General features: G+C 38.1%; 1 protein-coding gene across 10 annotated transcripts in view; it reads left to right on the top strand.

The window, feature by feature from the left end:
* Positions 1-26,146, top strand: part of KMT2C (lysine methyltransferase 2C) — a 198,749-nt gene that overhangs the window by 102,470 nt on the left and 70,133 nt on the right. For 8 of the 10 annotated variants that reach the window (XM_027686911.1, XM_027686912.1, XM_027686913.1 and 5 more), the window contains 8 exons: positions 6,892-7,054; positions 7,724-7,895; positions 11,180-11,294; positions 12,125-12,297; positions 13,055-13,215; positions 15,710-15,823; positions 17,224-17,957; positions 25,600-25,719. In XM_027686911.1, the coding sequence (XP_027542712.1) occupies positions 6,892-7,054; positions 7,724-7,895; positions 11,180-11,294; positions 12,125-12,297; positions 13,055-13,215; positions 15,710-15,823; positions 17,224-17,957; positions 25,600-25,719 (1,752 nt within the window). The remainder of the gene's footprint in view (positions 1-6,891; positions 7,055-7,723; positions 7,896-11,179; positions 11,295-12,124; positions 12,298-13,054; positions 13,216-15,709; positions 15,824-17,223; positions 17,958-25,599; positions 25,720-26,146) is intronic. The other 2 variants (XM_027686915.1, XM_027686921.1) reach the window with 1 other exon arrangement.

Raw genomic sequence — 26,146 nt, forward strand, 5'->3', positions numbered from 1 at the left:
TTTCTCCTCCCAGTCTCGTCAGACTCATTCACACAGTGAGTCCCTTTTGTCACATTGCTCCAGATTTGTCCCTCTGCCTGAGAACTGGATACTCCTATTCCCCATGATTTAAAGATGATTTAAGTGACAGCAGTATCAGGAGGCTTAAGGATGTCTGCTTTCCATTCCAGTGGCTTTTTTGCTTAGGCCTAGAGTATTTATTACAGACTTCCTCCCTCTAATCCTTGTCAGACTGAAGGAATCTTCATAGAAGGTACATGATGTCTGATCAGTGCTAGAAACTGGAGAGGATCAGTCATGATCAATGAGAGTAGATTTTTCTGTGATTTTTCACTGACAAACTTTTGGAATTGTTTTACTCTAAAAAAAAATAGTTTTCTCAAGTTTGGTCACATCTGGATAGATCTGTAGGGAAAGGGCAAAAGCTGCATCTCTCACACTAAAATTCCTGCCAAATTGAAAGTCCTGTGAGCGAGGTTGTTTTTAGGATAAGCAAAATGTTTTTCTTAATGACTTTTCTGTTCTCAGAAATGGCTGAAAAGTTTTGTCTGTGTGTTCCAAAAGCATTTAAGAGAATTTAGACATGTTATGTGAAGCTTTAGCCCAACTTTTTATTGTTTGCAAGACTTGCATAAATAGAACAGAATTTATATGGAAGCCTTTTCAAACAGTCCTCATTCACATCCCTTCTTTGATAGTGCCACATTGACAAAAACTTTGATGTGAACTTGGCTGTGGTACCAATAGAGAACTTGTATCAACGTTTTTTAGGCAGGCTTCAGCTAAACACTGTCATCTAAATTTTTACCTCCCTGTGGACGTGTCTACCTGTGGGTGTTTAAATTCCAGCTGCAGGCAATGGAGATCTGGCCAGTATTGTCAATGGAGCCTGGAAGTGGACACCCACTCTTTTCACTGAACTGGCATGGAGTAAATTCCATAAAATTACCAAGTCTTTATTAAGTGTAATGGGAGTTTAAGTAGTTGGCTCAGATATTGCCACAAAATTTAGACCTTGAAGTTTAGGTGTTCACCTCAAGCCTTGTGTCGGATGGAAGCACAATGTGCTGTATGAGCAGTAAATTCTGCTTTTACTTTAAATGGCTTTGCAAATGTGCCTATGCCAGCCTGGCTGTAGCTACAGAGGATCTGTAGCATAGACATAACCTACAGAATGCTTGAGCCACTTCAGAATCCTTATATATGATTTAGGAACATAGGAGCTGTGCTGGATTTGACAGCAAGTTGACTTCATCCCAATATCTTCCTCAGTGACCAGTAACAGATGCCTGGAGAAGATCATTAAACAACAAGCATGTAGCAATGTTTCCCTCAATTATTTTTTTCTCAAACCTCCAACCATTTGTGGCTCAGCCTGAGCTCTGCCAACACAAAGAAATGTCTACACATACTTCTTAAGACCTTCCGAGCATGAATCAAATGGAACTGGCACAATAGTCTGTTTTCTGAGCCTGCCAAAAAGCAGCCTCAAACCAAAGCTGATGATTTCTGTTCTTGCCTTGTTTGTCCTGGAGTTGCTGATGCTGAAGCCTAATAACCACAGTTTAAATTACATTAAACATTATTGACCTTCTTGTTGTTGACAGTCTAACTAAACAACGGGCTCGTGTGTGCTCTTCTGTCACGGTGGATATTAGAGGAGAATGAAGGGAATAGCTGGTTGTGGAAATAGCTGTGGAAAAGCTTTGACTCACTCAAAACATTTACATTATCCTAGATCTTGCAGAAGACAAGGAGGAGAATAAAAAAAACCACAACTTTTTCCTCATGAAAGTGTGAAAAAAGCAGCAAAGGCAGAGTCTGTGTAGGAAATCATATGCATGTAGTTATTCCACTACCTTATGTAATGATGAGGAGAACACAGCTTCAAGGCACCCAAATCCTTCCTTGGAGCTTCTGAAAGTTCCCAAATGTTTGGGAACATTTCAGATTATATGAGGAAGAATTTTTGTGCTCTACAGTTTTGCATGTTTTCCTCTACCTATTTCAAGTTACAAATAGAAAATAGTTACCTCCCTTAGTAAACTTGATTCTTATAAGTTATTAACCTATCACAGCTATTACAAAAACTCCCATGCAAAACATGAATGCTTTCTTCTCCCAATTCTTAAATGCCTTGATATCAACACCGTTTATTTATTGTAATTTTTTTATAAAGGTGACAAGGAGAGGCAGCTGGTGGGAAGAAAGAACAGAGTAGTGACTTGCAGAGAGCCTGAAATCTCCACACTTAAAGGAGCTTTTGCTTTCTACCTTGATTATATGTGTTGAGTCTCTGTGTTAAGGACTGAGGGAAAAAAATCCTGATCTCTGCTTGAATTGTGTGTTATATATTGAAATAATTTCCAAATTTGTGACATGAATGATATAAAATTAAAAAAATGGATGGTAATTTCCAGTACTCCTGGAAATGTGTGCTATTTAGTACCTTTTCTAATCAGTATTTCAGTGAAAAGCCAGTAATTGTTTTTATGTTGCCATCTTACTGGATTGTGCTCTTTAATGCTTTATGGTACTTAAACCAGAGTATTTGACATGAGAGGTGCTAATGGTGATTAGTGTCTACAAGCAATATAAAGCTTTTTCTAGATGATGGAGTAATCAATGAAGATTATTAGAACTAGCAGAGACCGTATTTCATTAATCACTGGTTATACAAAAATTTCTTCACAGTCTTGTTAATGACAGGTTATTGGTTCAGCTCTCCTCAGGTACAGGTTTGTCTGACAGCAGTTTTCAGTAGCTAAACAGGCTGAAATTTGTTCTTCCAGGTAATACATTGAATTGTTTAACCAAGGACAGGTGGCTTGTATTTTTGGGTACACTATTATAAAATTAAAATTTCTTATTGTTCTCATAGGTTTTGTCAGCTGATCTTTTTAAAGGAAAAGTTCGTAATCAATGAAAACTTTTTGTCTTTGCTTAGAAACATTTTGCAATTCCTAATGCTAACATTTAGCTTTATGGCACTAGTCAGGGTGCAACAAAGTATTTATTCAAAGTTCTTATTTTAGCCTTTCTTGAATGTCTGCCTTCTAGGGGGTTGTTAGTTGTCCAGTTGCTGAGACAGTAATACTGTAAAATAATTCTGAGGGCCATAAAATAAAATTCTTATTACTATCTAGATAAAATCTTACATTATCTTACAAACATCTTTTTCCCATTTGGACTTTTACAGAGTTTTGGAATACTCCAAAGTGTGGAGCAGCAGGAAGGGTGATTTAAAGCTGGAATATATATTTTCTCAATTATTTTTTCTAAAGATGTAGGAAGGTTAGGAATATGTAAACAATAAGCTATTGCTCTTGTCACAATTTTCCAGTTTGGCCATCTGTTTCCATTAAAGCCAATAGCCAATTTGTGACATTCAGCTAAGCTCCCAAGCCACGGGCAGAATTAACCTTTTTGTTCGGTTGGGTTTGGTGCAATTACAATTCTGGCAGGGAGGTGCAAGTTTTGCCTTGCCAGAAATTTTCTGTGTGGTTTCTGCCACTCTATTGCATGGAGGCAGAAAACAGAGAAGGTGATTGATCAGGTTTTCTGATGTTTTCTGTTGGTTCACTTAGTTCTTCCTCTCACTGTGTTCGTATAACAATGTCATATTTGTTCCAATGGGGTTAGTGGACAAAGGGAATTTTAAAATTAAATTTGAAAGACTGCATAGCTATTTGCTTTTAAAAATTAGTTCCTATGTAAAAGAAAAAAGTGAAAAAGGCCAAGTAGGAAGAGGAGTGGACAGTTTTATAAGATGGAAATTACAATAATAAGAACTAATAGAAGTATCGATGGGTTCAGAGCTTTCTTGCTGTGGATGAGTGCAGAAGGAGCTTCCAGAAGGGAACAGTTGTAGGTAGCCAGTGAAGGACTTTTTGAGTAGGAAAATAGTCTCCTGGCTCTGCTTTAGTGACAATTAGTTCCTTGAATGTACTATGAATAAATAATGAACTATCTTTCTAGCTTTCTGACACCTTGTAAAGTTTTTTTTTCCCTGTAGAACAGGACTGTAAAATTGTTTGATCCATGAACAAAACAGTGTCTGTCTTGCTTTCACAACTTTCCGTTTTCCTATACCTGCCCCCTGAATACTTGGATCCAGCTTCCACCCCCTCCACATAACACCTTATTTTGTGGTCATACTAATGAAACTGGAGACTCCAGACTGTCTCTGGCTCTGTTACTGTCCTCATACGGTTTGATAAAGACACTTGCATCTCATGGGCAAAAGGATTTACTCCTTCAGTCCACCTCCTTCTGTCCTGATGCCGTTTATTTGTTACTGAGTTTATTTAGCAGAGCTTTTAATTTTTTTTTTTAATTTAATATACTTTTGCTGTTCTTTGGGGGCCATTGCATGGGGCCTGACTTCAGAAGAGTGTTGGCTTCTAGTGCTGGAAAAGTCAGTCTTCTCATCAACATCTGTTGCCAAAAAAATCCCTTTGGGCATTAGTTTCTTCAGACTGCTTTATCTCTCTTATAAATTCAGCAAATGTTGATATTCTTTGCTTTTTATTTGCTTCAGATGATATATACCACATTGTTTTCAAAGTGTGTTTTTTAGTTATCTGCCAAATGCTTTTCATTGCCAGTGCAGTTTAGCAGATGGGTTTGAAGGGTTCAATTACATATAATTTGGGTTTCCATTTTTCTTCCAGTGTCTTTATGTGGTTCCTTAAATCAACATCAACATTTTTCAAGGCTTTGCGGTAATCCTGTAGTTTACTCATTTCTAATAATTTCATCATTTAGTCATATAGCATTTGGGAAAAGGTATATATAATTCTGATTTTATATTTGCTACATACCGTGGTTGATTGGTGGTTTTGAAAAACAGATGTGATGTTTAAAAATGCCATTCATATTGCTAATATAGACCATTATTCCCAGCTTTTAATAAATGTTGAATTCTTTGAGTGCTTGCAGCTCTTTCATAATTTTCTTTCCTGATTAAATAGTTATTAAGGATTAGTAATGGGATCCAACAAAGTGTCATTGAATACTTTTTTGAGGTACACATTTTGGATCTTAGTCCCTCACAAGTTCCTATTCCTATTTTTTTGTACTGAGTAAAATGTTTGAAAAAAGTGTGGCCTGCATGAGTTGGGTCTCAGCTATAACCTGGTTCATCTCCACAGGCTGTTGGAATGTTAACTGCAAAATAGGGCAGTGGGGCTTTTGCTGCTTCATGTGGAGCTGTGGTTCATGAAGTTGGAGGCTTCGGGCTGTATTTTCGTTATTTCACATCAAAGTTCAGGATTTACCTTTTACAGTGTTTACTGAAGGTACCATTTCCTAAAATGAGTTTCTTGCAGGACTTTGGTTTTGTTGGCAGTCCTTAAATGTAATTACTGTTGCTGTTGCCTTCACCTGCCTCAGGAGCCCCATTACTTGGTTATCTTGTCCCCCCTCCTCTCCTCTGCATTTCAGCCAGTAAAGTAACAGAATACACCTTTTCCATGTGGTTAGTAGGTGTTAGACACATGGTAGGGGTGAGATATCTTGCAGATCAGAAGACCAGACTAAGCATCGTAGCACAAAAGTGTGGCAGTAGCTGTCCTTGGTGACCCGCTTTTAATTTCTGTGCCAGAGCATTTTATCTTTTTACACTGCAGTTGTGTTTAGCATACACTAATATTTTTTCTGTCTCTTGTCCATGAGTTGTGGTACAGGCAGATATTTTGCTGAAGATGTTCATTTCATCTGGTTTTAAGAATATCAGTGTAGCTGTTGACACAGGCAGCTTTGTGATTTGTGTTTTCATATGGGCTGATTTTGATGTCTGTGGACTTGTTAGTAGCACTATTTCATGCCTAATTTCATGCCAGGCTTTGAAACAGAGAAGAATTATGGTAATAAATATTGTCTGTATTCTAAGAAGTAAGCATATGCAGTACATAACTTTTCTTTGATTTTGTTTATGTTCGTGTTTGGATGCTACTTGACACTTGAGCTAGTAATCAAACATACCAGTGATAGTATTATATTTTTGTTATGAAAAACGAGAGTCCCTGAGCTCAGTTGTTGAAGTTTATTATGTATGCCTTCCTGTGAGCCACTGACCTGTTTTTTCTTTAAATTTACTCAAAATCTTACGGTGCTGTGCCTTAAAAAGTGTTGTTGCCTTGGTGAAAAAGTGCAAAAGCATGTTAGAGTGCTTCAGGGACTGTAATGAATCTGAGAAAGAAACAAGACTGATTAACTGAATCAGAAAGGTGTGGGTGATATTTTACAAGCAGACTGATAGACTATGTTCCCTCTTGACTAGAGAACTGGAAGATTATTGCATTGTTCTTTCTGAGAAATTATTTCTCTGGTCTGTAATAATAATCATGCTTATTTATGACTTCTCAAAGTTTGGTGGTGATATTTGTGTAGCCTTGAAAGGGAAGATGAGGAGAAATTGTGAGGTTATGTAAGGCATTATCATCCCAGAGAGAATAGTATAATGTCAGTAAGATTTTGGGGGGAACATCATACTTCATTTCCATTTGCATTTCTGGTTACTGTGTCTATGGTTTTACATTACAGCTTACAGAGCTGTGTGGTTTTTAGTCACAACCTATTTGACAGCATGGTGTTGTCTGCCTTTGTTGTCAGAATAAGTCTCCAACCCTCATTACTGATTAGATAACATAGGACAAAATTTTTTCTGTGACAAGAAGAATCATGGTCATCAGAGTGCATTTAGGGTGGGTTTCATTTAGGTTGGAAAGATCTGGGAGTGCCACTTGGAAGACACCATTCAGTAGTTTCCCTCTCCTCAGAATCCCCTGCCTTCTTAGGTGTTTGTTAAAAGACGCAGGGGAACAGATGTGGCTGAAAAAAAGGCAAGAAAAAGTAGTTTTTGAATGACTTGTCCTGTTTGTGTTTCAGCGATGTGCATTTTGTAAGCACCTTGGAGCCACTATCAAATGCTGTGAAGAGAAATGTACCCAGATGTACCATTACCCCTGTGCTGCTGGAGCAGGCACATTTCAGGATTTCAGTAATTTGTCCCTCCTTTGTCCAGACCACATTGATCAGGCTCCTGAAAGATGTAAGTACACAGTGTTCAAATGACACAGTTAGTACTGGGTTTTGTGAAACCCACTCTGTGGTAAGATCAGCTTTAAGACTGCATTTGTTTAGACCCTTTTTCACAGTTTGTGTACCCAAGAATTCATGTGTGTTCAGGTATGAGAAAGATGCAAGTTCATCCTTTTCTGTTTTTAAAGACCAGCAGTGCTGCACAGCAAAATACTATTCTTTTACTGACAGAACATGGGAAGGGTTTACTGGTAAATCTTGTCTTCTGTCAGGTTTTAGTTGAAATTATTAGACTTGCTCACTTGTCCTAACTCAAGTTAGAGCAACCTTCTTCCAAACACTTTGGCTAAATAATGGATTTAGATATGTTAGGAGCTTTGTTTCGCACATGTTCCAAAGAGGAACTGGTCCTAAAGCTCTCAGTTTTATCTCAAGGAGAATAAAACTGTTTCCTTTTGTCAAACTTAATTAAGGTTTAAAAAGAATGTACTTTTGTTATGAGAAGATTAGTTGAGAAAACTGAATTAAAGTAACAGCTATGGAAAATATTAATTAAATTTGAATTTCCTAAGAATGATCAAGTTTTGTATGCATAAGAACTACTGAAGAATTTCTTGGGTTCATTGAATTGTTCATAATTTTTAAAGAAATAATAATTGAAAAAATAATTTCTTTGTAGCAAAAGAAGACGCAAATTGTGCAGTGTGTGACAGCCCTGGAGACCTCTTAGATCAACTTTTTTGTACTACCTGTGGCCAGCACTACCATGGGATGTGCCTGGACATACAAGTTACACCTTTAAAAAGAGCAGGTTGGCAGTGTCCTGATTGCAAAGTGTGCCAGAACTGCAAGTAAGTGAGACAAAGGATGTGGAGGAGGACAGTGTGAGATTTATGTGCTTTATTTTATTTTATTTCATTTTAAAATATCCATTTTATTCAGTGTTTAGGGTGGGTTTTTTTCAAAATTTGTGGGTTATTTGCCCAACTCTGTCCATTATATTTTATTAAGTAGCTGAACAAACCCCTGCATTGGAAACTGTCTTCTAAAAGAGCTGTGCTTAAAATCCTGTACATTATACCCCCAAAGTTACCATTATCTTGGCAGGTTCTGGAGAGTAGCAAAACCTTCTGACTTTTTCCTCCTTTTATACAGGAGGATTTTTCTCAAATTTACCAAATAAATTATTTTAATGTAGTGCCTTTACAGTCTGGGAGCCTGTGCTCTTACTCAGCCCTGCATGTACCTACAGACTGGGGAGGTCTCCTGCATTAGGCCCTCTCCTATTTCATAATGTCTTTCAGAGGCAGATAATGAGTCATTATGGAAACAAAACCATGGCTTAGTTGAGCAAAGAAAAAAACCAACACAAGTGACTGTGATTGAGTATTTGTACCAGACAAATACTGAGACAATGAAACTCAATTGCTGAAGTACTGTGAGGGTTCACTTAGAAAATTCTGACCACTTTACCTTTGTTCTGTTATAACTTAATCTGATGGACACTGCAGGGTTCTTCTGCTTGCTTAGTTTTTGTTGGTTTTTTTTTGAAGGACTTACTGAAAAAGAAATAGGAGTTTTGTTCAGCTTTAGTCAGATCAGCTGGGACAGTATGAGGGAAAAAACCCCACTTTACTACTGCCTCCTGTTCCTGATCAGTCAGTGATTTGCTGTTTTCCAAGCAGAACACTTGCTATTTGCTGTCATTCACTGAACCCACTTCAAAAGAGATTGTTCCCTGGTCACAGACAGTGGATAGCAAATGCCAGCAGTGAAGTTAAAATAAAGAAACACATTCTAAAAGGTATCTCTAAAAATGTTGTACAGGATAATTACAGCAGCTGCTAGCAAACCTTCTCTCTAGTGGAAAAGTAGAAGAAAATTTGATGTTTTTGCACCCCGTTCATGGGACGTGATGAGATATATCCATGGGTCCTGAGGTATCCATCATATTTGAGAAGTCATGCTGGTCTAGTGAAGTTTCCACTGGCTGGAAAAAGGGAAACATAGCCCCCACTTTTACAAAGGGAAATAAGGAAGACCCAGGGAACTACAGGCCAGTCAGTCTCACCTCTGTGCCCATAAAGATCATGGACCAGATCCTCCTGGAAATTGTGCCAAGGCACATGGAAAATAAGGAAGTGGTTGGTGAAAGACAACATGGCTTCACCAAGGACGAATCATGCCTTACAAATTTGGTGCCTTCTGCAATGGGGTTACAGCACTGGTGGATGAGGGAAGAGCAGCTGATGTCACCTGTCTGAATTTGTGGAAAATACTTGACACAACATCCTTGTCTCTAAACTGGACAGACATGGATTTGACAGATGGACCACTCAGTGGATAAGGATTTGGCTCAATGGTCACACTCAAAAGGTTGTGATCAACAGCGGGATGTGCAAGTGGAGACCAGTGAGGAGTGTGGTTCCTCAGGGGTTGGAACGGGGACTGTCACTGTTTAACGTCTTTGCCATGGCATGGACAGTGGGATCGATGCACCCTCAGCAAGTTTGCCAACAGCACCAAGCTGTCAACGTGCTGAAGAGAAGGGATGCCATCCAGAGGGACATGGACAGGCTGGAGGGGGGGGCCTGTGTGAACCTCATGAAGTTCAACAAGGCCAAGTGCAAGGTCCTGCACCAGGGTTGGGGTGATCCCAAACACAGGTACAGGCTGGGCAGGGAATGGTTTGAGAGCTGCCCTGAGGAGAAGGACTTGGGGGATTTGGCAAGGGGCACTTACAGTCCAGAAAACCATGTCTTGGGCTGCATCAAAAGCAGTGTGGCCAGCAGGTCGAGGGAGGTGATTCTCCCCCCCTCCTCTGCTCTCATGAGACCCCATCTGCAGTGCTGCCTCCAGCTCTGGGGTTCCCAGCACGGCAGGGGGTCCCCATCAAGAAGGACTTAGACCTGTTGGAGCGAGTCCAGAGGAGGCCATGAAGATGATCAGAGTGCTGGAGAACCTCTGCTATGGAGACAGACTGAGAGGGTTGGGATTTTTCAGCCCCGAGACAGAAGACTCCGGGGAGATTTTAGAGCACCTTTCAGTGCCTAAAGGGACTACAAGAGAGCTGGAGAGGGGCTTCTTACAAGGGCATGTACTGATGGGACGTGGGGAAATGGCTCTAAATTGAACGAGGGTAGATTTGGATTAGATATTAAGAAGAAATTTTTTGCTGTGAGAGTGGTGAGACACTGGCACAAGTTACCCAAAGAAGTTGTGGCTGCTCCATCCCTGGAAGTGGTTGGATGGGGCTCCGAGCAACCTGGTCTAGTGGAAGGTGTCCCTGCCCATGGCACAGGAATTGGAACTAGACAATCTTTATGGTCCCTTCTGACCCAAACCATCCTATGATTCTATGATTAATTAATGCAGTATGGCAATTTTTTGCCACTGTTGAAGAAAAGCATTTTAAGCATACCTCCATGCAAAGAGAGTGTTTTTTAAAATATCAGGTCTCCCAGGTAATGAGGTAGTATCTAGTATGTGTAATGCCCTGTACTGTGAAGCTTTATCGAGGCAAATCTTGTTTCATACTTACTTATTGAATTAATTTATTTAAACTAAGGCAGAACACAGTGCCTTTAGATATTACCAAACTATTTGTCTTATTCTCTGCAAATTTATTTTATCACTGGGATGTGCGGTGGAGCTCTGTAACACATGATTGTAGAAAAATTGAAATCTCTTCCTTTAATGTTTGTTTTGCTCTTGCAGTCATGTTGGGTGACACTAGAAACTCTGGTAGTCAGAGGTGATGGCTTCTTTTTTTCTTTGGAAAAATTACAGTCAGAATGTAGAAAAAAGTAAAATTGGATGCTCTCTTCAGAAAGAAATAAAACACATATTGCAGATTCTGAGCTGTTTTCAGTACAGAAAGGCCATTAAATCTGCCTACACATGTGTAAATGAGAATGGGCCAATACCTAGAAGAGTGATTGCACTGGCTCAGCACTTAATAAATGAATAGTGCTCATATTTAAAAATTAATTTGAAGGCATTGTCTCTATTTGTAAGTAGTATTTGTTTATTTTCATGTGTTCAGCCACGTACCTTCCTGTTTAGACTTTTCATTAAGCAGATATTTTGTTGTGGCTCGCTTGAATAATTTTTAACCCCTTGCTACCTTCCTTAGACATTCTGGGGAAGACAACAAGATGCTGGTGTGTGACACGTGTGACAAAGGCTACCACACTTTCTGTCTCCAGCCAGTTATGGACGCCGTTCCAACAAATGGTTGGAAATGTAAAGTAAGTGGAAAGCTTTCAGAACAATTCCTCATCTTTACAGGGGCCCAAGCTTTGTTCCCCACATTATGCTGTTCCAGGTGTACTGTGGGCTGCTGTTGCTGTGTAACATGACTTGTGATTTCTGAAAGGAGTCCCACTTGTCTGTAAATCCTGTGGCTCTGCAGCTGCTCTTTGAGGGGAGCTGTCAGTGCAGTGGCTGAAGCAGCCTGTGTAGGACAGTAAATCAACCTCCACAGGGGAAAGAGAAATGCAGAATCCAGGTGGAGTGGATAACCTTCACTTAATAACAGCTGCTCTCACGATCTGTTGTAAACTAAAATGTAAACTCAAGCCTGTAAAGTTGTGTATGTGATCTGTACTTGAAGGCTCTTTATATTCAACTACTTGCTTACTAGAACAGCAGTTCTGTAGCTCACGAGTTCCTTTGCATTTGAGGAGGGCAGGATGAATTTGTTGGCTTTTTCCAATAACTTCTTGAGTAAGTGTAAGTAATAATAAAAATATGATTTCAGCATAACAAGGGAAATCCCCGTGTATGAGATGTATGTAATTTTGTATCAGTTTGTGACAGTCACATAAAATGACTGAGATTAGCAATAAAAATTCTGGTCTCATAAGAAATACTGCTTTCAAGTCAGGGAGTAGTGCAAGGAAACTTCTTGCTGTTGTGCAGGTTCTTCATGGGCTGTTATCAGATCCTGGATAATTTGTTTGTGTTACCAAGGACAAAAACTATTACATTTAGCTCAAAACAGGAAAATGTCAGTTAATGGCAGTTCTATCACATTGCAAAATATCATAATTAACAACTAAATTCTTGTGATCTCTAGAACTGTAGAGTATGTGCTGAGTGTGGCACACGAACAAGTTGTCAGTGGCACCATAATTGTTTGGTATGTGACAGTTGTTACCAACAGCAAGACAACTTATCTTGTCCTTTCTGTGAAAAACTGTGCCTCCAAGACTTCCAGAAAGATATGTTGCATTGTCACATGTGCAAAAGGTAAGAATCCAGATTTTTGTTAAATTGTACTAAAATGCATAGAGCTTATGTTGAGCTGTGTGACATGGTCGTGTTTCTGGGAAGGGTGTACACTGTGTTTGATGTACAGTGCTGCAGCATCTTGTGCAGCTTCTTGATCCCTCATCCCTAAATACAATGAACAATAGTGGGTAGCTTTATTTTAATCTCAGCAAATAAGTATTAATTGGCAGTTACCTGAGGGTACCTGGCAGTTGCCTGCTGCAGCTGCTTCTTAAATTGCACCTATTTTGTGAGGAAGCAGACTAGAAAAGACGTTATCTTAACATTAACTGTTGTTTGCAATGATCTGTTTCATTTTTTTAAATTTTTAGGTATGTGTTTTCTGTTTATGTTTATGTTTTTTCAAGTATGTGTTTTGCTATTCCAGTAATAAAAAAATAAATTAAAAAATAACACTATTTACATTTTAAGAATTTAAACTATGTTTCATATTCAATACTATTGTATCTTGCTGTGCAATATGACGATGTTACTATACATGTTGTAGAGTCCAGTTGGTTTTAGGGACAGTTTAGGTCTTCATGTTAAATTTGTTCACTGCTTGACATGCTGATGTATCATGTTTATTTTTTTTAAATTCTCCATAATAAAGCATTGGTTGAAAATCTTTATTTCCCCATTCTATTGGGAAACAGTGCTATTTTTAATTGGTTTTTACTATGATGCTTTCTTTTTTTGTTGTTAAGTCATGGTCACAATAAATTAATCTCCCCAGGTGGATTCACATAGAATGTGACAGATCTCCAGGTAGTGAATTGGAGTCTCAGTTGAAAGACTACATCTGCACTCTTTGTAGACAAGGAGAAGGGGATCACACTCAGTCATGTGATGTAATGAACACTTCTGAACTCATTCCTGAACCTGACAGCATAACAGGTAATCAAATGTAAACTTCACAGTTCCAAAGTGCTGACATCAAATATAACATCTGTAGCTGTCTCACTAAGTCTTTTGTGAACCAGCCACTCATATTCTGCTCTGTGGAGTTCGTCCATTCCTTTATTTAACAGCAGCTGCTCAAGCAATCCATGGGTGAGCTGTCTTCTCCATATGTTTTCTGGCTTCGGGATCCTCTATACAAACATGGGCTAGTAAGCACCTTAATCGTGGTTCTCAGCCTTCCAACTTCCCAGATGGTAGCTGTAAACTTCTCCAATTTTTTTTTATATGGTACAGTTCATAAATGTATTTATTTAACAGCCTGTTTTATTCATTTGTGCCTACCTCCCAGGCAAAGGCAGCTTCTGGTAGATGTTCCTGGAGACATCCAGTTCTCCCATTTCTCCCTTGCTACTTGCCAGTCTCATAGTGCCCCTGCCCCTCACTATGTCCAGGAAGGACACAGCAGTAGGAAGTGGACTGTGTTCAAGGGAGAGGTGTATATTTAACTAAACAGCTTTTAATCAGGTGTCCTTTTTCAAAGCAATATATGATTAGTTACCTTATTTCTGAAAGGTTCTTGTCTAAGTGGACAAATCAAGCAGAAGGTGGAAAGGAAAGTTGTGGAACAGTGTCAAGTATTTTATAAAAAATTACTCAGTAGCAGTAAGGAGGCACAGAGGGAACTTGGATCTGTTGATCTGACTCTGGTGGGTCACCCACGAGAGCTGTGCAATGAACTCTTCACTAAATGCCGTTGTGCATTTCACACCCCGAGCTCTCTCGGGCAGCACCTGTGCTCACGCTGCCTGAATTTCCCTGGGGAGGTACAGTTGTGGTTAAATTTAGAAGCAGGTAAAATGTAACAGATTAACTGCCATGTGCATTTTTTATCCTTAAACAGCAGTGCTTGTGCATTGATTTTGTGTTAAAAGAAATCGATAGCTCTGTGGCATAAGTATCTGTGCTTTTGAAAGTCTAAAATTCTGACAGGAAAGGGGAAGTGCTGGACCACAGCAAAACTCTGATGTTTGTGTTCAAACTGATATTTTGTTTAAACAAGTCGTGCTCTTTGATGGTAGCCTGTACATGTAAGTCCTTACCTTTTGTGAGCAGCAAAGACATGATGAAAAAGGTGCTCCTGGAGGAAGGACAGTGGCAGTAGGTAAATGTCTGTCAGTGAATCGGGTTAGAAAGAGTGGCCACTTCAGCCTTTGAAGATCTTCCCTTCTGAAAGGTTAGGAAAGGCTGTTGGACTCTCAGGCACTGTACTTAGAACACTTCAAAGATGTCCAAAAATTACAGTGGGACAACATCCAATCTCCTACTGAAAACCCTTTTGAATAAGTCACAGGTGTATCTGAAAGGCTGAAGTTCTAAGTAACGCCTCTGTTAGGATTTCTAGCTACTAGAAGCATCGACAAGCATCCTCTTCTCTCCGAGGAAGAGCAGGACTGTCATCTCAGCTACTAGGAGTAATCTGGAGCTATTACATTAGTACAGTCATGCAGTGTTTTATACCCAGGAGAGCACTTCTGTACTTTAAAATCAAATTTGGAGCCAATCTAAATGATCATTTCCTTAAAGTTAAAATATCACTTTAAAGCTGGCAGAGTCTGAGAGCAGCTTTTAGGGTGCTAAAAGTAGCATCACCTAATAGTTTCTGTCTTTTTGAACTTAAAGAAACTTTCTTGATGCAGAAAGCTATATTTGTTTTACTTTTTCTGTGCTAACATCCATGGAGAATCAGTTCCCTTCAAGATAATGCTTGCTACATATTTTCTTTTTTGGTACTTCTAGTTTGTATAATGCATTTTAATGAATTTCCTTAACTGGGAAAGCTTTTACACAAGGAAAAAAAATAAGTATTTCCTGTTTCTGGGCTCTATAATGATACTGTCAGCCAAAGAAACACTCAATAGTGCCTTTTCCATGCAAATTCATTAATTTAATAGGAGGAGCTGACAGATAAGGTATCCTAGCTCTAAAGTGGCAAAATTTAGTTTTCATATTGTTGAACAGATAGGTTGAAAGTCAGTGTTCCAAGTGCTGATAGTAGATGGAACCTCATATCTATGCCATAAGCCATTGTAGTATTTGTATAAAAATTTGAAGTCTTCATGTTACAAGTTCTGTTAAATTTAACAGACTTGGAATTTAAGAAAAAACCTTTTTGTTTTTTACTCAGGTTATGCAAAAGTGACTATGTGTATGTTTTCACAATTAGGGGTATATAATTGCTTTACAGACGTGTTTCACCATCTGAAAAGTATAAAACATCTTCAGTGTTAATGAGTCAAAGGTTCTTAATTTTTAAGGAGTACTATGTAGTGTCCCTAACCTTCTCATTGACCTGACTTGTCCTAACTCCTATCATCATTAAACATCAATCTCTTTAGCCAAAAGGTCAAACAGTCACAGCAACTACTGATGCCAAAGTAATAGAATAAACATCATAGCAATTTTATTAACTTCTTTGCTTCTCCTTCAGCTTGTACAAATGAAATGGAAATGGAAGGTGGTGGAGAGGATGTGACATTTCAGGAACAACCCGTTACTGGTGATGGCCCTGATCAGCAATCAGCTGTTGGACATGTCCCAGAAGGTAAGAAAGGGTTTTGCACTCTGAGAAAATTCAATTCAGAACTCCTCAGTACCATTCAGCAAGGTCTCTAGTACTTTATAAATTTAAGAGGAAAAAGTGCCTAGAAAGCAGTAGGAGAGAAATTGCCACAGTTCTGCTATGTGAGCTCTCAAGCAAGAGTATAAACTTTTTTGCTGAAGAAGGATGTTACTGAAAGCAGAGATACTCCTCGGAATATTTGTGTAGGAGAAAGTTGTTTTACTTTTTAGTTGGGGCTGGCTTTCTCCAAAAGTTGGAAAAATAGTTAAATACTTCTATACAGTGGAATTTTATAATAAAAACCAATGATTTGTTGCTGTTCAAATACAGTTATTCACACTTCCTCTTCAAGGCTTTTTTGTTTTTTATTTGTAGCTGCAAATAACTGAATTGGATTAATTTCTCCTGGTGTGCTTTGGGCACATCTTTTTTTCTTCTTTTTTTTTCTTTTTTTTTCTCTTTCTTTTTTTCTTTTCCAATTTTTTCTTCATGGTTGTAAATCCACAAGTATCTTTGCTTAAGGATTTCCCATTTTCTTTTTTTACCTTTTGTAAATAAAAGATAAGTTGTTTAATTAAAAATTCTTCCAGACAAGGCGTGTTGCAGTAGCTGATCATTTGTGTTCTAGGAATAAATATATCTTATCAAACACACATGAAGTGTAATAGAAATTAAGTGGCCTGTAAGAGAATCAGGGTCCATCAAAGGATGATTTGAGAAGCCAAATTCAGAGCAAAGAATGTGGTTCTTTATGGAGTGGAACAAGAACTCTGGAACTCCTTGATAAAGAAAGTTGTGGATGAAAGGTGCTTGATTTGGTTGAAGGGAAGGCTAGACAAATATTTTGGAAAGAAATCCATGAGATATCAATAAATTAAAGAGAAGTATCAATTTTTTTCATTTCAGGTGATTTCCTAAAGTCTGAAAGAGTGCTAGGAGGAAAATGTTCTTTATTCGTGCTTGTTCTCTTATTCTTAGCTGTCTGCTTTTTGGAAGTGTTGGAACAGTATCTTAAAATACATTAATTTATGATAGCATACATCTTCAATACACAGAAATGATAGAGGAGAAGCTACTTTTGGCTGCCTACCTGGAAGTGTGTTCAGTTCCTCAAAAATTAATCTTAGGTCTACTTCCTTGTGATTCACTGTGCTGTGTTTTCAGGGAAGAAAAATAATGAACTGAAAACATAGACTACTGTAAGCATAGGTACAAAGAAAGATATGTATGAAGTATATTTTAAGCTACATATTAAATTCACCTAAGTAAAGTGATATGCCCTTGGCATGATTGATGTGTACCAAGTACACTTGTTGACCAGTACAGCAGTGTAGGGTTTTTTTTTGTTTTTCACACTGAGCCTTTAATGTGGTTGTACTTAGTTACAGGCATATCACCGGAAGAAAAGACCACACAACTGGAAACAGATGTGTCTGTTGAAATGAATTCAGCTGAAATGGAAATGTCTCCTAAAAAGACACCAGCGCCTGGTGACAGTCAGACTGAGAAAATGATGGAGGTGATGGAAGGCGTTCAAACTGTAACACAGCAGGATTCAGACAAACAAGCTGAAGAGACAGAGCTGCCACAAGGTAGCGTGGAGGTCTCAGAAGTATCCACAGTTGACTCTCGGTCTTCAGTACCTGAGGCCATAACTGTGACGCCAGAAATACTGGAGACTGAAAGCAAAGGAGATGTTTCTATCCCTGTAGAACAACAACTGGAAATAATAAAAGTGCAAAAAGATGTAGAAAGAGGAGAAACTTGTGACAAGTCAGAAACACCAGCTCTTCTAGAAGTAGAAACTACTTCTTCAAATGAAGGTGTTGCAAATAGTTCACCACTTGGAGATAAACCCATAAAATCACCAGCTGAGACTTGCCCCTCACTTCCCCCGTCAGTTAATATCAACAAGACAAATGTGTCTTCCTCGCCAGATGTTTCACTAGAGTTGCATTCTGCACGAGATGTCCAGCACAGCCAGCCCCCAGCACTGCCTTCCACTGCTGGGAGTGCTCTCCCAACAACTTACATATCAGTCACTCCAAAAATTGGCATGGGAAAACCAGCCATCACCAAACGCAAGTTTTCTCCTGGAAGACCCAGATCAAGACAGGTAAGAACGTGCAATGTCTCATTATACATTTATGAAACACATAGTTCAAATTTCAGAATGATGCATCAAGTTCAGCTATTTCTTATAATATGCTTTTATTCTCCTGAGTGAACGTGTAGTTTATTTCTTCAAGGAATTAATGTCATGGTAAATAATTGAAAGGTCGACCATCATAAAGGTTCTCTAGCGAGAAGGTTTTCTTTTGGCTCATGGTTAGAGCAAAGTAAAAGAAAATTTGTTGTGTTTTTCATACTTATGCTCCAAATGCAGATATACATAATGCTGTGCCTTTTAACTTACCTCTCCATATTTTTCACATATGCATTTATTTTGGTTAGTACTTTCAAAGTGTGTTAAAGTTTCTTGAACTGGCTTTATAAAAGAACCTGCTGCAAATCCTGTTTCCTTTCTGCTGCCAGATATTTTCTTGATAGACATTTCTAATGATGTGGTAAATAATTTTGTGGTTTTGTTACATTAGCAAATACCATGCAAGCACTATCTTGTACAAGTGGTTGTGGTTTGACTGGGATTAAATTTGATAAGTGAAAAGAATCCTTAAGTCTGTTGCTTTCTGCAACATCTTGCTCTCTATTCGAGTTGTGTAGTTCTGGGGAAAATGGTTTATGAATCCAGAGTATTCATTTCATGTTTGCGAAATTCTGCACAGAAAGTGTCTCAGTGTGACAAATTAGTGTTACATTTCTTTTCTCATCACAATTTATTTTTAGTCTTTGGGACTTCCACATTGATGATTTCATGCTTTTCTGAACTTAATGTTAAAAAAAAGCTTTTTTATATACTGCACGATTCTTTCCATTTTTACGTGTCACCTAAGGGTTCAAAATTCTTGGTTCTTAAGAAAAGGTATGAGAGAGTGTTCTGAAAGGTTAAAAGTATATAATAAAGGCAACAAACATAATATAAGAAATTGAATTTGGAATGTTTTAGATTATCTCTGGGGTTTTTGTTATTACCCTTATATACAAGCATATATAAAAATAATTTTTCTTCATACTGTCTTAGAAATTAAATTAACTTTCTTAGCTGACCATGCAAATTGATAAGGGATGGTGTTCTTACGCAGTCTAAAATGAATTCAAGTTTTCCACTGGGGAAGTTAATCTGTCTTCTTCCCTGTTTCAGTAAGAGCTGCGTTTATTTTTCTGTGCAGTTCACCCCTGCTCTGCATAGGAACCAGCATCATGAGACAGTAAAATCAGTTCACCACCAGAGAGCCCATTGAGGAAAACATAAAGGCTGACCCCAGCTGTAAATGCCTGTGGCAGAATAGATACACATCTTAAAAACAAACAAACAAAAAATCTGTAAAAGTAGCTATTTGTATATTCCATGTATAATACAGATATCGACTTCCTAATATGTGGTGCAAGTAACAAAAAATTGAGTTGAATTGAGGTATAGAAGTCAAGTATAACACAAAATCCTTGCTGTGATGCTAAATCACAAAATCATAGACTCTTTTAGCTTGGAAAAGACCTCCAAGATCATTGAGTCCATCCCTTAACCCAGCACTGCCAAGTCCACCACTAAAACACGTCACTCAGTGCCACATCTACACGTCTTTTAAACCCCTCCAGGGATGATGACTCCACCACTGCCCCAGGCAACCTGTTCCAATGCTTGACAACCCTTTCAGTGAAGAAATATTTCCTAATATCCAATCTAAACCTCCCTTGGCACAACTTGAGGCTGTTTCCTCTTGTCCTGTCATTTGTTACTTGGGAGAAGAGACCCAACACCCCCCTCACCAAACCTCCTTCCAGGCAGCTGTAGAGAGAGATGAGGTCTCCCCTGAGACAATCTGTTCTCCAGTTTGCAAATCATATTTTAAAATGGAAAAAGCTTGTATGTAATCGAACTTTTCAGAAATCAACTTGATTATTAGGACCTTTCTTCTGTTTCCACTGAGCTTAGGAATTCTGTGTTTGTGCTGCAGGTAGATTTTCTAGGTCACTGTGCAGTAAGGTGTATATATCATATTTGCAGAAATATGTATGTGCCTTAACAGTGACAAAATTCTCTCCAGTGCTCTAAGTTTCTATTCTGTGCTTTTGATGAGGGACTGAAACCTGTTGAATGGCGATCTGAAGACTATAAAAAAAGAGATTTTGGAGTGTCCAGTTACAGGCAGGTGTTTGCCTTTTGAGCAAGATGTAATCGGACAAATCCACAGTTTGTAAGGCATGTATTTAAATGCTTTTGGATTGCAGACAGAAATCACTTTAGTTTTATTTCATGGGGTTCTTTTTAATTACTGTTTTTGCTGAAAACACTCATTTCTTAAAAAGAATTGTGTACTTTTCCAAATGGAGAGTTGTGGATGGGAGCAGGAACAGAATCACAGAATGAGTGAGGGTGGAAGGGACTACAGTGTATCATCTGATCCAACGTACCTGGTTTATAATAGATCCTTCATAAATAGTCTGATCACTCTATGAACCCTGAAGACAAGCCAACATTAGCCAATTTCCACAGATGGTAATATTCTGCACTTTTTACTAGAAGCTTACCTTGGTGGAATGTCCTCTTCCTGTTTAAAAAATATAATAAAATATCCACTGCAATGGGTTTATGGAACTTCATATAAAGAAGAATAAGAAAAAACAATTTGTCCTGATCCTGAATATATTGCTTCTCAATTTTGTAAGACACATGCTTCAGTGGAGTCAGGGGAATCCATATAGAGGAATAGTTTCTCATTTGGATTTGTTCTCATTAAGTTTAATGTCTTGTGCTGGGCAGTGAGATGAATTATTAGCCTTTTCTACAGAATCTATTAATACAATTGCGAATAAAATATATTTGAGAAATTATTCTGTTTCACTACTGAATACAAGCTTATGCATAATTTGAAGTGACTTCCTATGCTGGATATTAGTATTTTGCTTTAGTGATGTTTTGCAACATCACATCACTCTAGTTTGTAAAGGACTAAAACCCATCTCACGAATGGTGAGGACAATATTCTGCTTTAAAAGGCTTCCTGAGTCCCTTCCAGGGCTGCACTCTCAGTGCTGATGTTGTCACCACCTGTCTCCCTGCTGGCAGTTTTACCAGCATCCCAACTTTGCTTGGAAGCAACAGGAGAAAATCTGCCTTCTAACCAAAAGGGGAGCTATGTATAAATCAGTGTGTGGCTACAGTTACACGGGTATGAATTTCTTTGGCTGGTACAAGCTTATTCCACTTTGGAGAATGTGGTTTTTTCTGTGTCAGCTCCTATCAGCAAAGGTGCACTTCTGCTGACAGTGTTTTTTAGGGTGGCATGTTATCCATCCCTTCAGCTATAGGTGAGCTGCATCCAGCCCTGTGAGGGGACCTTCTATTTGCCAGGCTGAGCATGTCCCTGACTTCCTTTGGGTTTATTCCGTGGGCTGTCTCCTTTCTTTTTCTGTTAGCCTATTCCATAGTGAAGCCAAATTAGTTTTCACATATATATGAAATTCAGTTGTTCATAGATCACAGATATTCACTGGTAGTTGCCAGCATGACAAAGTTTTTACAGTGCTGTCCTTGGGGTTGTGTCTGTACAGTATCTTCTCCATGGAATATGCAGATTCTCCACTCTTGCCTGTAGGCTCCAAAGTCATGCCAGGCACAGGACCTCTTTTTAACCATTTTCATTTTTTTTTTCTGAAGCAGTGGTCTTAAAAGAAATTATCATCTAAGTTTGTTAATGACTAATCTGACATATATCTAGTTTGAAAAAAAATCTTCACAAGGAAAATGGCTATTTTTTCTTTCCTGTGGAGGTATACAATAAGTGGTATTGGGTATAATCTGTGTACCTGAATTGAAGAAATCTGTGCACTTGAATTGAACAAGTTTGAAATAGTTATTTTTGCTATGGCAATGTGTACTGGAAAGCATAAAATGAAGTCAACAAATGGAAGGCATTACAAATTGTGGCAGTGTAACAGTGGTAGGTAGAGTTGAGAATGTTATGTAGAGTAATATTGCATAGTAAATAATAGACTTCTACTGGTTTTTTAATGCCATAAGTATTATTTTAGTATTATTTTGGAGTGTGTTCTTTGAAAAAATACCATGATTAGAGGTACTTAATTTTCATCATGAAGATATTGGTTGTCACTATTATGCAACTCACTGCATATTTGTAGGTGTTCTAAGAGATTTTCTAAAATGACATCAAAAAGGGTTTGGTTGTATGTCCTTTTTTGTATTATGACTTTTCTGATGTCTTCACTTACATGGTACCACTAAGGATGTTGTTGTAGAGGTAGATGTTGGAAAAAAAGATCAGAAAGAGTTTTTTTCAAGGATTAGTTTTTGTTACAGTTTTTATGTTTGGTGGTTGGTTGTTTTTCTGTTTTGTTTTTTTTTTAATGAGGAGAGCTGTGTTTTGAACTGATTAAAGTTTGTTCACAACCCTAAAATTACATTAAATATTAAATTGCAAATCCAGCTTTATGCACTTGTGATTGCAGTGAAATTCATAAAGCATTAAGCAGCTAAACACAGTCAGTGGTAATCTAGTGAGATCTCCTGACCCTTGCTGACATTGGGTTTCCTTTTGTTATAATTTACTTGCAGCTGTGTTGTTCAATTTTAAGGACTCAAGAATATGATGGAGAATTAGAACTTCCTGTTTCTGTCACAGTACATAATAATTGCAGGGGTTCTGATGTAAATGAACTGAATAGAACTTTCTCTTCAGTGTTGTGTGGTAGTAGGCATTAATTAAAAGCCAAAATATAATTAATGCATCTCTTTGATGTATTTCATTTGTTCATAGTATTGTGGAAGTGTGTGTTTTTAATTAAGTTTATCTGACCAAGAATTCAAATTGTTCTGATCTACAATAAAACTTGGATTAAATTTCCAATTTAATTCTTAACAATATGGTTCATGAATCATATACAATTAATTTTGTTTTGCAAGGCTGAATATTTCATATTCAGATTTAATGTTCATTTAGCTTTTTAATCTTTTGAATATACTTAATCACTAGAAAAGTGTATCTTCTTAAAAGGAAAATAATTTTGTACTTCCTTAATAAGAGTAGGTAATTTTAGTTGTTGATAAAGTATTTTCAGTATGTTTAAGATCTGGAATTTTGACCCTTAGTCATCATGTTGCCTCCTTTATAGATTGATGTAAAGATTGTTTCTATGATACATAGATTTTCTTTGTGTTACTATACAGATTTTGAGTTGCCATTTTATAAGAACAGTTACTTACTATGCATTATTAATTTTAGAAGTATAGGGGGAAACTGTAATTAAAATTCAATTGATGTTTTAAATTGACCTTGCTAAAACTGACAGTTATTGGATATTAAACCCATGGCTAGGATAGTTAGGGTACATTTCCTATTGCCACAGACCTGCTGATGTAGTTGCTAATTGGTGTGTCAGTCAGTGAATCAAACCTCTGTGTCCATTTTGCTTGCTTTTCCCCCATTTCTGACTTGGTGTCCCTGTTCTGTCATGAATTTATGTCCTTACGTCCTGAGTGCGAACAGGGGCTCTCGTCTATCTCTAGGTTTGCAGGTGCAGAAGGTTTCTGCTCCACACCATTCCCCTGTCAGAGGCTGAGGTTCCTTTTGATCTGCTGGGTTGTTTGTGTGATGACCATCTCTCTGAAGTCAAGCAAAAAACTGGGGTAGAAAAAAAAAATCTTACAGTCTAAACTGTTTAATGCAGCACACTCACTGTAGCCCAAGTGCAGGTGAGCAGTTGCTGGCACTGGCAGTTCAGCTGGAGTGGATTTTAGAAGCACCTTGGCGAGGAGGGGAGGCAATGATGGGCATTTAAAAACACACAGGTGGTCTGGGCACTTAGCAGTTTGTAGGTTCTGTGTCTGATTTACCACCTTGTGTGGACAGAGTTGTCAAGTTTTTATTTTTTTAAGTGCTGTATTGCCCATATTCCCTTTCCCGTGCAGGCAGAGCTGAACTCCTAGAAAGCAGATTCATGCTAAAAACCACCGTATCCACACTGTGGGTCGTACCAAATGTTGGCGTTTTTAACATGTGACTTTTATGCATAATTAGGCTTTTAGGTCACTAATGAACTTTCTTTTGGCTCTGTTGTGCCAATTTGAATACTGAGCTCAATGAGCAGCACAGGTTACAGCCCACCCAGCTCTGCAAGCACGAGATGTCTGATGAGCTTCTCCTCATCTCCTCAAGGGTAAGGGAGGTGTTGGCTCGTGCTCATCTTCATCAGCAGATTGAGCTGACCTGGCTGGGCCTTACATGGATTAGGGAAGGCTTGTCCATGCTCCTTCTGGCCCAAAAGCAGGTGAGGGGCAGCCCTATTTTCAGTCAGTGCAGCTGTTAGCAAGACACCTCCTTACAGTCCGAGATTTTGATGACTCTTCCCACACATTCCTGATGGAGAGATTTCATTTCAGAAAAAAAAAAATCCCACATTTTGCAAAGCTATCTCTTTTTCCTTAACACTTATTATTGTATAGGCCAGCATTCTAAGGTGTAAATGTGTTTGGTCTTGCCCGTGTGAGCAGCTATGTCTGTGTGGATAGTTGGGACCATTAGTATGCATGTGGTTATTCCATATCATCCGTGTGATTTTGCTGCTGAATGGCATTCTCAAGAAGGTAAACCTGTACTTTTCATCTGTTTTACTTGTCATCTTGATATTTGGTGTTTTTTACTCTCACAAATTTAGAATTAGGAAAATATCCTTTAACTATTCTAATGTGTACTTTTGGAACGAAATTATTTATGATGTCTGTCTCCTGCACTCTTTATTCTGTGTTAAGAATCTGTTATCTTCCACAGATTTTAAAGTGTATGAGGTACTTCAGGATTTTTTTTTCTTGTCTATCTTAGCATTTTCTTATTGTTTTGCCTTATTTCTTGTGACAGAGTTTTACAGTATCTCACCATGGTGGGAACTATGTAAGTGGGGATAATCAATTAGTTAAAAAGAGTTTGTAAGTACCTCGTATGGATGTATATTATTACATGCATGTAGTAATGTTAAAATGTGATACCACAGCATAACATGAAAACACTGGGGTGAAAAAAAATTTAGCTGTGGGGTTTTATAGAGGTTTATTTATGGCAAACATGCAGGCACCTTGTTGATAACAATGACTGTTTTCCTTTTCTTTTGTCCAGTGGTTTATTCATATTCCTTTTGTTTCACTTGCTTCTCGGACTAGTTGATGCTGTGATTGTGGGTAGTTTAGTCTCAAAAGTCATCTAAGGCCATAACTTCTTTCAGAATGTGATTTGGAATATAAGAGGGGATGTTATCACCTCAAACTACTGTCTTCTTCATTGATACAATAAAACCTAGGGATGTAATTTGTTGATGTTATGATTACTTGCTTTCAATTTATATTATGCTTTTTTATAAAACTCACTGTGTTATACTTAACCATCAGTTGTGGGTTAGTATTTGTTTTAGAGTATATTTCAATAAGAACCTAAAAATTTCCTGCCTTCCTCTCACTCAGTGAACTAATTGACTACTTAAGTTAATATAGAAATGCCTATGCCTGCATGTGCTTTGCTTTTCAGATTTTTTTTTTTGTTGCTTGCTTTTTTTCTTTTTTCTTTTTTTCTTATTTTTTTTTTTATGTTGCAAAGTTTTATACATCTATTTTCTCACCTACCGTATCCTAGGGGGCTTGGAGTACCAATAATACAGTCAGCCCACCTTCCTGGTCCCCAGACATTTCAGAAGGTCGGGACATTTTTAAATCCAGACAGCTTCCTGGCAGTGCCATTTGGAGCATCAAAGTGGTAAATAACTTGAATTTATTTTCATGTATCCATTGCTATCTTTCTGCTGTAGAGACTAGTGATTAAATTCTGTATCTCACAACTGAATTAATCTTCCATTCTATTACTGTTTAAGGCCTCTAAAATTTATTGAAACTCTGGAGCTTTCAGGTTAAAAAAAATGTGTTTTCCAGAGTGTACAGTATGATGGCATTGCCCTGATTTCCACTGGCAAAGAATACTTTGTATTACCCAATTTTTGTGTGTGTTGAGTACATCACTTTTTGTGGTTGGCTTTACGTAGCTGTCAAAATAAATTACCTGAAAAGGAAAATGTCCTTAAGACTGGCAGTAAGGTAAGCCAGGCATGGAAAGGAGCAGAGATCTGAGGGATGGCTTGAATTTGTTGCTGTGGAGGAATCTTGCAGAGTACATTCAAAGTGACATC

Source organism: Neopelma chrysocephalum, unplaced genomic scaffold (genome assembly GCF_003984885.1).
Source record: "Neopelma chrysocephalum unplaced genomic scaffold, ASM398488v2 Primary Assembly neopelma1_72, whole genome shotgun sequence".
Classification (NCBI taxonomy): domain Eukaryota; kingdom Metazoa; phylum Chordata; class Aves; order Passeriformes; family Pipridae; genus Neopelma; species Neopelma chrysocephalum.